This window comes from Plecotus auritus (assembly GCF_963455305.1).
Source record: "Plecotus auritus genome assembly, chromosome: 12".
Taxonomy (NCBI): domain Eukaryota; kingdom Metazoa; phylum Chordata; class Mammalia; order Chiroptera; family Vespertilionidae; genus Plecotus; species Plecotus auritus.
In genome coordinates, this window is record NC_137778.1 from 32286581 (window position 1) to 32298162 (window position 11582).

Here is an 11582-nt window from a genome sequence, read left to right on the forward strand (position 1 = left end):
CTGAAGACTGAGGAGGCTTGGCTTCTCTGCTGCGGCCGCAGTGAAGGCCTGGGTCCCGGGTGCCGGCAGCCAGGGGAAGGAAGGCATATTGCACGAATCTTTGTGCAACGGGCCTCTAGTTAGAATATATTCCTGAAGTGCCTTCTCTTCATCCTTGGAGTTTTGGTCCTTTGTCTAGACATAGCTACCCAGGCAGATCACTAAGAGAAGTTAGACTCCAAGCTGGGTGGGTAGTGTTCTCCCACTTTGGTGGTTCTGTGGCAAGAGCTTTGCAGTATACTAGCTGCCCAAGGGCATTCTAGTTTTTTTAAAAAAATATATATATGTTTTTATTGATTTCAGAGAGAGGAAGGGAGAGGGAGAGAGAGGTAGCAACAACAGTGGTGAGAGAGAATCATTGATCAGCTGCCTCCTGCAAGCCCCCTGCTGGGGACTGAGCCCACAACCCGGTCATGTGCCCTAATCGGGAATTGAGAACTGTGACCTCCTGGTTCATGGGTCAATGCTCAACCACTGAGCAACACCAGCCAGGCTTGTTTTGTTTTCTTTGAAATGAAGTAGGGAACAAGCATTTCTGAAGAAGTAAACATTCAGTCTCAAATTAAGAACTAAAAAAGAAACTTGTTTATTGGGGGGCAAGAGGATACAAGCAATATAAAAATCAAAAGCTTATCTGGCTTTATTGGCTTTTCTTTCTCTTGTTCAATGGGGGTGGGATTTTATTTGTACATTTTTTTAAGGGTCCCAATCTGCTCATGAAATTCTTATACAGGGGGAAGCTGTGGGGCACATATTCCTTAAGGGACCCATTGGGAGAACTCTTATCAGGGCAAAGTAACTGCTCACTTCCTTCCCTTCTGCTTCATGTGTACTACGAAATAGTCATTGCATGCGATGGTGAGCCCAGCAATTAGCGAAAAGAAGCTCTGGAAGCCCACTCTGCCGTCTCGGCACTGGTCCAAGTCCTTCATTATTTTGTCTACAGCCAGAGGGTCTTTTTGATTCTGAAAAACAAAAACAAAAACAAAGGTAAGAAAGACCAGTCAGTGGTTGCAATGACTAACTTCTTTGATTTGTACTGCTCACAACCATGTGTATAATCTCTCAATGATCAGAATTCTTGTTTTAGGTTTTAAGTGGTCTTTGGAGATCATCTAAATGGATTTTGCTGTCTTGAGGGAGCATTTCAGTAAATTGTAATTTACTTTCAACTAGGAAAGAGGTTTCCATGGCATTTTTTTCCCCATATAATGACAGGGACCTTAGAAATGGCTTATTCTGTGCCAGGGAAGGTAGACCTCAGCCTCCTCCTTCTCAATCCACTGCTCTTGCCAGTTAGAACCACCATGGCTTTCTGACTTGTTTTGCTTCCAGTTCAGTTATTCCCACAATTTTTAAAATCACAAGATTCTGCCTAAGAACCACCTGAAACTCCCCCATTTTGTAGCTTAAACTTACATTCTCTTAATAAACTTTTATTCTTGATAGTCAAGTCCTTTAAATATGAAACTCTTAGGAAAAGATCTCATAAGATTAGGGAATAAGTTTCAGATCACTGTTCTATGGATTTTAAGGAGGTGTTGATGATGTCATGTGGTATGCTAGGTTTGGAGAAGATAGATAGATTGCCCTCATTTCTCGGCACAGGGCAGGCCAAGCTAGTGTGGCTTCATATCCTATTAGCCATGTAACCTTGAGTAAGTCACTCTTAGTGAGCCTTCATGTATCAACTATGAATGGAGGAGGTTGGACTTAGAGGGTCTCTAACATGGCTTCCATTCTTAATGAGTTGGTAAATCTATGCCATCCTGTCCTCTTCACTGGATTCCTTCAAAAGGAATATGTGTGACAGAGTCATAAACTCCCCATGACTCTCAATGTCTGCTATGAACGCATAGAACTGAGATGGGCAGGCAAGATCCTTTTTGCTTTTTCTTTCACCTTGCTTCCATGGTGACTAGCTTCATCACTCCTTTTTGGAGTCATGATGGTTAGAAGAACTTGTGGTCTCTCCTATTGGATCTATGCCATCAAATAGAGAGGTAAATAAGGCCTTTGAGAAGTGTAAAAGGTTCCAGTAAAGTATTGATGAATTGCACTGATTGTATACCTGAGAGGGCAATGGACACTCAGTGTCTCCAGTGGGCTAGATGTTTACAGGTTGCACTGAAAAATCTCTAAGGTAAAGCAGCAGCAGCATTTCCTACACAAGGTCTGCCAACTCCTACCCTAAGCAAGCAACTAAAACCTGCTCCATGCAGCCACCTCTACTTTCGGTGGGTTTAAGTCTATTCTAGCCCCACCCCCAGCTTCCTGGCTGTGGTCAGAAGGAGTCAGTTTGGATGACAGAGGAGTCAACTTTAGAAACCAAATGCTTTGTGAATGCAGTGAGTGTGGGTGTGTCTGGAATTACGACTCCATGCCTGGCATTAATTACACGGCATGTTCAGTACTTGGTGCTACATACACCCTTGATGTGTCTCATGCCAGAAAGCCTTTAGGGAGGAAGGGTCTGTATCTCATGTGATATTTATCCCTTCTAACTTAGGCAACAACACGACTAATGAGTATTTAGTGTACTGAGAATGGCTTTGTTCACGTGATGGGCGGGCTTACAGTAAACATATTTTGCTCTTGCATTTTATGGCTCCCTAGAAGAATCTCTGAAAGTGAAACTGACCTTGGAGATAATTACATCCAGCCCTCTCATTTCACAGAGGAGGGAACTGAGGCCCAACAACCTAAGGCGGTCTGCCCATTGTTAACTAACTCCTGGCCTGGGGCTATAGCATAGGACTGTACAAAAGCAGAGCAACAGTGCATCCTAACCCATTCTGGGACAGCACTGTGGTAACTGCAGCTCTGAGAGACTAGTTAGACTATGTATATCTGTTTATTTAACTGGTATTGATGTGTAAATCATAGTGAGCTACAAAACCCTGCATTTACTGAGTCAGGAGTCAGGGCCTTGACTAATGTGGTACTGTCCAGGCAGAGGACAAGAGGCCTTTTACTGTCATCTCCCTTAGCCTTGTAGAGGCTAATGCATTATTCCACACCACACTCAGTAACGATCCTTCCAAGTGACTCCAGTTATGGCAGGGCAAGAAGGACTTGCATTTTCATCTAATATTTTGTCAAGCAATGTTTCATCTTCAGTGAAATGCAACAACTCTCTTGAGGGCGAGCAATGTAACAGGACAACTGTACCTCATGGCTAATGCCCTGAGTGATATATCTGAGCCGATGGCAGCGTCCTCTTCGTCTTCACGATCCCTCAGTCTGACAAAGGTGAGATATAAACTCAAGCTGTGCTCCTGCGTTCTCAGAGCATTTTCAGTAGGAAAAGCAATGATTTCTGGAGTGATGCTTGGCTCTCAGCAGATGCTGGGCACCATTTCTTTAGTTTAGAATTGGGAACAAGTTGAAGAGCCTTTATCTGAAGGGATTTAAGGGCGATTCAAGTGGCTCAAAGTGAATGTGACCAGGTGGCATCTCCAATGCCAGGTTTATGGACCCGAGGGCAACCAGGTAGCCTTGTCGGGGATTCCTGTGAAAGGCTTTCCTGCAACTCAGTCTCATGGATGCAGAGGGCTCCTTCTAACAAACGCCTCGGATTATAGTTACTTGTGTGCAGTCTCATTTCACTTCCCATGTAAGCTCCTGGAGGGCAGGGGCTGTGTCTTCTTCACCTGTTTCCCCTGCAGTATCTTACAAACAGTAGACACTCAGGAATGTTCAATGAATAAGTAAGTGAATGAAAACACCTTTCTAATAGGGACCTCCACAGGGAAGGGATGGAAAGAAGAAGGGAAAGGAACCAGGGCCTAGAATTTCATGTCTGGTTCTTTCTGAGCCTTTCAATACTTACTTCCAAAAATCCAGGGAACTCCTTTTCCATGAGTACTCTTAGGTCCTCCTTTGTTAAGTAGCCTTTATCCCCAGCAAACTTGTGAAACGTGAACATCATGGTTTCCATGGCGTGTTCCATTTGAGACGGCATTTTGGTGAGGTCTGTTGAAACATATTAAAAGATATAAAGAATCAGAGTTTACACTAACTTTTTAAAAAAGTTTTTTAAATAGATTTTTAGAGAGAGAGGAAGGGAGCGGAAGAGTGAGAAATATTGATGTGAGAGAGACACATAGATTGACTGCCTTGTGCACACCCCCCTCCTTGCCGTCCCCTCCCCCTCCCCCCCCCCCCACACACACAGGGGAGCGAGCCCAACAACCTGGGCATGTGCCCAGACTGGGAATTGAACCAGCAACCCTTTGGTGCACAGGATGACGCCCAACCAACTGAGCAACGCCAGCCAGGGCTACATTAATTTTTAAGCTGTAAGTATTGCCAGTCTTTTGAGAATAATTGGAAGGAGGGTGATTAGATCATCCATTTGATTCTTTCCAGCTGCAAAATTCAGTAAGTCTAAGAACCAATTCACCCCTGGTTTTGGGCCTCCTGCTGATGGAAATAGGCACCACAGGTATTGATGCTCTGAATGAGGGATTCATCTAGTTGCCCGCTAATTCTGCATAAATCACGGAATGAAAAGTAAGACCTCTAATCATTGGGAAAGGCAAGATTAGCATCCCTCTTCTTAATGGACAAAGCACCTATTGAAAGAATATATGTTTCATCATTTCTCTTGGCACTGGTAAATGGGACTCTCAGATATGGTGGAATACCAACAACCCACACAGTCAAGCCTGGTGAGTAGGGAAACTTCAGCCCTCCAAGCATAACTGGTAACCTGGTTCAGTCTAATCCTAAGGCTTATTTGCTTACAAATGAATTTGGCCTGCTGGGTACGTATTCTCTACTAAAGCTTTGAACTAGTTAGTGATTGCAACAAAGACATTTATTTGCATCTTTGGTAGTAAATGCAGTTGTCCTACCTGAATAAAAACTACCCAACGTTCATTATCTAGTTCCTTGAGAAGAAGTAACAGTATATCCTAACCCTTTTGGGGACCTGATATATTTTGGGCAGCAAGAACAGAAGAGTTACTTTCACAGTCTGGGGTTCAGTGGGAGAGCTAAAGCTTTCATCATGAAGAGTTTAAAAGAAAGAAAACATGTCAGATTATATTCAGGTATAATGATCTGGGGGTACATGTCTCATTAAGACCCAGTGCTTAGTACTTGATAGAAGCTCAATGGATTTTGACTTCATTGGAGGGAATGCTTTGGCCAGAAAAGAGCAGCTTTGGCTAACATCACCTAAAGTCACTACTGGATAGGAAACAGGTGAACTTGAATGGAGGCTGTAACATACCGTTCCCTAAAGCAGCAACAACAAAACAAGAACAGGTTGTGAGCACAAGTTGAAGGAGAGGCTCGCTAGCATCTTCCCTTGCTAGAGAGTGGCCAATAGGAACCCGAGAGAGGCGTTCGGTCTGGTTTCTGCTGCTGACAGGTGTGTTTTCAAAACAGATCCCTAAATGCTGTCTTTTATGGAGGAGAAGGTGGGGTTGGTGAACATGAGGATTGAGCAATTACTCTTAAGAATAGTAAATTCTACCCCTTAATACTCTTTAGCGTGAACCAGCACGCTAAAGAATGTGCTACTCTAAAGAGTGCTATAAAGCAGAGTGGGGCATGATTCATCTGGAAGGCAGTTCTCTTGGAGAGAGCAGCAAATTAATGCTCAAGGTCCGCTGTGAGATGAATTCCACGGGACCAAACACATCCTTTTCCCTCTCTTCCTAGGCACTCGGGTCTGGCTCGTCCCCATCTCCCGTATGGCTTCAGATGGCAGTGGGCTGGCTTAGCTGGAGTCAGCCTGGCCTGGATTAGTTCTTGAAGGCCAGCAACTTAAGACTCAACTGAGTGAGTCACCTATGACTCACATTTTGGTCACCCTTGAATTATCTTATTTCTGACAATGTTCAGCACTTCCTAGCCCTTCCCTAAATAACCACCACCCAATGGACTTACTACCCACCAATGGATTTACTACCAGCTGTCACAATGGCTATTGTTGGACAGTTCAAGATGATGAAGGATGGGAGAAGGATGTGGGATCCCATTCCAGTTCTGAAATAACGTAGGAAAGGTTTAAAAATACCTGTGCCCAAGCTCAGAAACAGTAGAGTACAGAGTGTAGAGCACAGAGTTCTTCATGACGAATCCCCAAAGATCCCAGAAATTGGAACGGGCTGTGGGACACCCAGTTCACTTTCTTCACGGGGCAGAGCAGAAGGCAAGTGCCCTGCAAAGCCAGAGAAGGGAGCCCAATCCCACCCCCTCCTCGTCTGTGCTCATCATGAAGCAACAGAGCATCCTCTCTGAAGCCACATCCCTGCCCCACTGGACCCCTCCCCCTTCTCTTTCTCTCCTGTGTGTTCAGCAAATGGGTTGTAAATACAGCAGCCGGCTGACTATTTGTCTTACATTTGCCATAAGAATGAAGAGCAGCGACTAGCCAGGAGGTGTAAGGTCCTGAAGGTAAAAATAGCTTTGAAAACCAGATGAGATGCCCGCTGTCTCCTCAGTAACCTGGGCCCCAGAGGGTGCTGACCAGGGCTACAAATCAGTTAACTCTGTTTTGAAGGAAGAGCCAGCGCATTGGTTTTACAGTAAGATGAGGGAGAAGGGGAAATGTTATGATTAAAACTGTTCTCTTGGTAGCGGATAGGTCCTGCAGCTCTTTCCAAGAGCAGCGGTTGCCCCACTGAGTCAGCGCTGCCAGCCCTCCCATCTTGGGCGGGGAGACTGCAGGGCGGGGCCGACTGCAGGGTGGGGCTGACTGACTGCAGCACTGACCGTTGGTTGCTAAAGCAGCAGTTCAGGGACTTGAACCTGGGGTTTCCATCCCCTCCACCCTCATGCTCCACACCCTCTTACCTATTCATGCAGTAGGGGGTAGGACGCTTACTTCTAGCTTGGGTACACTTTTCACTGGAGGGCCGTGGGCCTGGGGCTAAGGGGCAGCAGTGTCCTCTCTGTGCCCCAGGCAACCTCCTCCTGCGTCTGAAACACTCATTTATTTGTTCACCTATCTGTCTGTCTACCTGGGATAAGAACTGTGAATCATTCCGTTCTATCCAGAAACACTAAGTGTTTTGCTCAATGACTGAATGAATGAATCAAGTAATCCCCTTGGCAGGTGTGATCACCCAAGTCTGGGCTGCAAACCTGGTAGCTCAAGCTGGGCAGGAGGACAGGAGAGCTGGGAAGGGCTGGGAAAGGGGCCCAAAAGGGGCCGCCTCTGGGTGAGACAGTGGAGTACAGAGAAAAGCACATTCCATACGCAGAGGAAAAATATGCGCCCTGCTAAACAGGTCTGGTCAGACCCAGACGTGACTTCTCTTTCTCTTCACACTCTTGTGTTTTTCTTGTGTGTTGGTCCACCCCAATTTCTACTTCATGCCTCTCCAGCTCCGCTCTCTCACTGTGAGCTCCACAGAATGTAACTGCCTCATTGTTCACTCATTTTTTTTTATTGAATCATTTTATTCTGATATCTGTATATTTCCTGTTTGCCTGGACAATAGGTCTTTAAGAGTGGAGGATCGGAAGTCCATAGTGTCTCTGTGTAGTTTTCTCTAAAGAAATGATTCTGAACTCCACAAATGTAGAGAATTCAATTTTCTGTTTCCGGAGCTCCTACACTTTGCATGTCCTGGTCATGTGTCAGAGACAGATAGACACATACATACTCGCTCCACAGTGCTGGCCTTTGGGAAGTCCCCCAGCTAATGGCATACTATTTAAAAAGGTGTCATAACCTCTAGTTAATTGTGTTTGTTTCTTGTCTCACTAGATTGTGGGCTCCTCGAGCAAGATCCCGTAGCTAGCACCCTGCCCCATTAGAGGCTGCTTAAGAATCAGTGAGAATGAAATTGATAATAAAGTCAATTTCGATGCTCCCAGGAGTAGCAGGGAAGCAGGAGGCCTCCTTACAAAAGTCCTGCTCCTAAGCAATCCCAAATGTTTGCTCTGGACCCATGCCCAGATCTAGTCCGTAATTTAAAAAGGATCCTTCTAAAGAGCAAGAGGTTGGATTTACTTTGCTCATCCATTCTGTCGTTTTCTTACAGCCCACCCGGAAAATAACTGGCAGGGTGTCACTAAAAACAAACATCTATCATTTTAAATGTGTTTTAGGTTTCCTTCCTTTTGCTTCAGAGATTTTGAAAAGAACCCCCCCCCATTTTTTTTGGAAAATTAAACCCAGAAGACATTCTTGAACTTGATCCCCAAAGGAAATTAAGAAAAAAGGACTTGGGGCAATGGATCTGGATCCAGGCTGTGTCTCCCATGTTCACCAAACATAAAACTTGCCCAATGAGAAAGTGGGCAACAAAGGAAAGTTCCAGGAGCAACCCAATAGGAAGAGAGAAGGCAGAAGCCTTCTTCACCCCAATGGTGTACACCCATCTCCTATTCCTTAATCATCTTGAACGGTCAAACAATAGCCATTGTGACAACTGGTAGTAAATCCATTGGCGGGTAGTAAATCCATTGGGTGGTAGTTATTTAGTGAAGGGCTAGGAAGTGCTGAACATTGTCAGAAATAAGTAATTTATTCTTGTTGCATTTGACGCAATATTCCCAAATCGTTGCGTTTCCAAGAAAATGAAAAGCTTAAAAAAGATCCTAAAACTTCTGGCAGTCCAACTTTCCCAGCACTCTGAGTGCTAATTTATACATTATAACCCTGAAAAGATTCCATTGTTTTCCCCAACTTTAAAAGACTGGGCTGTAGCCAAGGGCATACCAAGTGGGTAGTGCTCTTAAAAAGTCACATTTTTTGGAACTGTCATTGGAAAGCAGGGAGGCACCCAGTCTCAGCTCCGCTCAGGCCGAGTCCTGCTTTCACTGGGGTTGTTGCTTGAGAGGCTGGCCAGATGCCAGACCTGGGAGGAAAAGGCTCATCTGATGTGGTATGCAGGAAACATCAGGGAAGAGCATCCATCACCTAGAAATCAGGATGCTTTGTGCCCAGAGGACTCTCAAGAAAATTTGAGGAACTGGAATAAGAAACTCCAAATGGTGGATCAAGGACCGTGAAGGAGGTAGCTTTGGGCTGTTGAGGAAGGTATATACCATTTAGAAGAGGTGATTAAGTAGACACTGGACAGGAGTCTGTGGGGGCAGGGTTGACGAAGAAATTTCAAATGAGTTCTATGAACTCATTCCTGCTCCAACCCCTGGCATTATCTTTTGCAATTTGCTGAAACACGTTGGAGGCGAAGATCTTTGAGAGGGTGTTTCCATGAACCTGGCCTCACCTGAAGTGCAGGATATAAAAATCCATTGCTGCAGGTTGAAACTCAGACTGGCTGCAGGGGAGTGAGTGTGTGTGTGTGTGTGTGTGTGTGTGTGTGTGTGTGTGTATGCGCGCGCGCCTGGGTGGGGGAGTGGAATTCTGCAACTGTAAGCCTTTTAACAGAAAAGCTGCCTCCCCAGCGAAGCTGACGCAGCCTGCCAACAAGCGTAAGGCCGATAACCCAGCAGCGGTCTCATGATGGCCTTGCCCATCTAATTGCTGCCCTCATCCATAGTTCAACTAAGAGAGACCTTCTCTCCTTCAGATTGCCAGCCAGTCCTGGTGTGACTCACTTCCTCTTGGAAAATGCCCTCTAAGATGGCACAGTTCCCCTTTCCCTTCAGGGAGTGTTCTGTCCAAACCATCTGCAGAGAGTAGCCAGAACCATCAGGGCCACACCCACATGGTCTCACAGCTGAGTCACAGGCCTCCATCCACTCGGAGAATCCTGGAGCCCTTTGTGCTAGCCACGCCCTGCAGAATGCTCCCAGCTCCCCACAGAGAGAAGGGGTGGGGGTGGGTGGGCTTAATGGATTCCAGAGTCTGGCCTAAAGCTGTGCAGGGTCTGGCCCCCAACCCTCAGTGGGTCTTACCGCTCTCACCCAGTGGGCAAAGTCCTGGTTTCAGTTAGGTGGGGCCCAGCTGAGGCTGGAGAGTGCAGGGTCCAGGGCTGAAGGAGGTGCTATTCTTTTAGCCAAGTTCAAGTGTGGCCAGGTATCCAGCACATCTCTGTCTCATTGCACTGGGCCAGATTAATTTGGGTTGGAAGGTCCTTCGCCAAGGCTGTTCTTTCCCTATTTCTTTTTAGTTCCACTTGTTTAATTAAGGTAGCAAGAGGGGAAAACCCTCTCAGTAGAGAAATCAACTTAACACAGTCCTCTCCCCGCCCCCTCCCCCTGCAAAACTGCTTTATAAAGAAATCAAATAAACCTCCTTCCCTCCCTCAGCAGTGAGAACCTTCACGTCTAGCAGACAAACAGGAAGCACGACCTGAAGCCTCAGGGACAGAGGCTGAGAAGTGTCCCTTAGGAAGGGTATCCGCCAGCTGCCAACCTGCCCAGCCCTCCCCAGCCGACCGCAGCCCTCCCGAGCCTGCTCTGGCGGCCCAGGCGGGGGAGGTTCGAACAGCTGGACGGAGGTCCAAGATGACCACAAAATAACATGCCGCCAAGACAAGGGGCCAAAAGCAGGGGTTCGTTTAACTGGGGAGTCTAGTCGAAAAGTAGGCAAGTGGGAGTAAAGCAAGGAAGGAGAGATCGGACCCCGGGGCACCAACACCTACGTCCTGTAATAAAGGCGAGTCCCCCTCCCTTGGTCCGCCGGAATCTGGGGAGCGGTCGCGCCAGGGCGCTGCTCGCCTTGCCGGAGTGTGGCCAGAGCACGGATCCCCCCATCCTTCCAACGCCCCCCCCCCCAGGCTCTGGGGTACCCCGCGAAGCCTGGCGGGTGGGCCGGAGCTGCGATCAGGGGCTTTCCCTGGGCGCCGGGTCGGGGTCCGGGTCAGGGACAGCCGGGAGCGGCGGGCCAGACTCACCTTGGCGGGAGGCGCGGCAGGATCGTCGGCTGCTGGGAGGCTGCTGGGACGCGCGGCCAGTGAGCGGAGCGCCGCGCGCTGGGAGCCTTAGTAGGTGGGGGTGGGGGAGCAGGAGGAGCCGGGGCGGGTGTCGGGCTCGGCTCACACCGCCCCTCTCCACCCGCCCCTTCCTGCCCCCCCACCGCCCCGGGCGCAGCGCTCACACCCTCCTCGCCCTGAGGGTTTGTAGGGACCTTGCTCCCGGCCTCCGCCCGTTCCCAGGGACAACATTATCGTAAACTTCGCCGCCGCCGCGCGAGTCCTCGGGAATGTTTCGGGACCTCCCCGCCCTCGGCTGTGCCTTTCCTCTCGGGCTTGGTTTTAGAGTGAGAGAGAGTGAATGCGGAAAGCAAAGGATCGAGCGGTGCTGTGGGTGGGGCGCGCCGGCCCACAACCCGGTCGAGGAATTATTTTCTAGATGACACTGCAGGGAGGGGCCAGCGGGAGTCCGTCCCCAGCGTCTTCGCGGTCTGCGCCCGGGGTCTGCCGCATCTCTCGGAGAAGCCGAGCTCATAGCCCCCTGCCTGCCCCGCGGGGGTGGGGAGGGAGGGTGCTGTGGTCTGGTCAGCTCCGGGGACCTCACAAACCCTTTGTTGATAGGGATTTATTCCTTTTAGTGTGTCTGGCTTCTCTGGGTCCATAGTTCAGCTACAGTTGTTAACCGTTAAAACCTGTTTCAGAGCTTCCTTTTTGTCCTGCATTTGGCCTGCTAGGTCCTCAGCGCCCTTCAGA

The 11582-nt window shown here is 48.1% G+C and overlaps 1 protein-coding gene across 1 annotated transcript; it reads right to left on the bottom strand.

Annotated features, from left to right (window-relative positions):
* Positions 1-601: 601 nt before the first annotated feature.
* S100A10 (S100 calcium binding protein A10) lies at positions 602-10940 on the bottom strand. The gene is made up of 3 exons (XM_080648414.1): positions 10812-10940; positions 3872-4014; positions 602-1004 (listed from the first exon to the last, which is right to left on the bottom strand). The coding sequence occupies exons 2-3, from the start codon at positions 4001-4003 to the stop codon at positions 843-845; spliced, it is 294 nt and encodes a 97-aa protein (XP_080504540.1). The 5' UTR covers positions 4004-4014; positions 10812-10940; the 3' UTR covers positions 602-842.
* Positions 10941-11582: the final 642 nt, after the last annotated feature.

What these genes read in the sequence shown, in the direction of transcription:
- S100A10 (XM_080648414.1), bottom strand. Translation starts at nt 4,003, where the DNA reads ATGCCGTCTCAAATGGAACACGCCATGGAAACCATGATGTTCACGTTT. An exon ending in AGTTCCCTGGATTTTTGGAA is followed by an intron (nt 1,005 to 3,871) that starts GTAAGTATTGAA and finishes TTTGTTTTTCAG; the next exon opens with AATCAAAAAGACCCTCTGGC.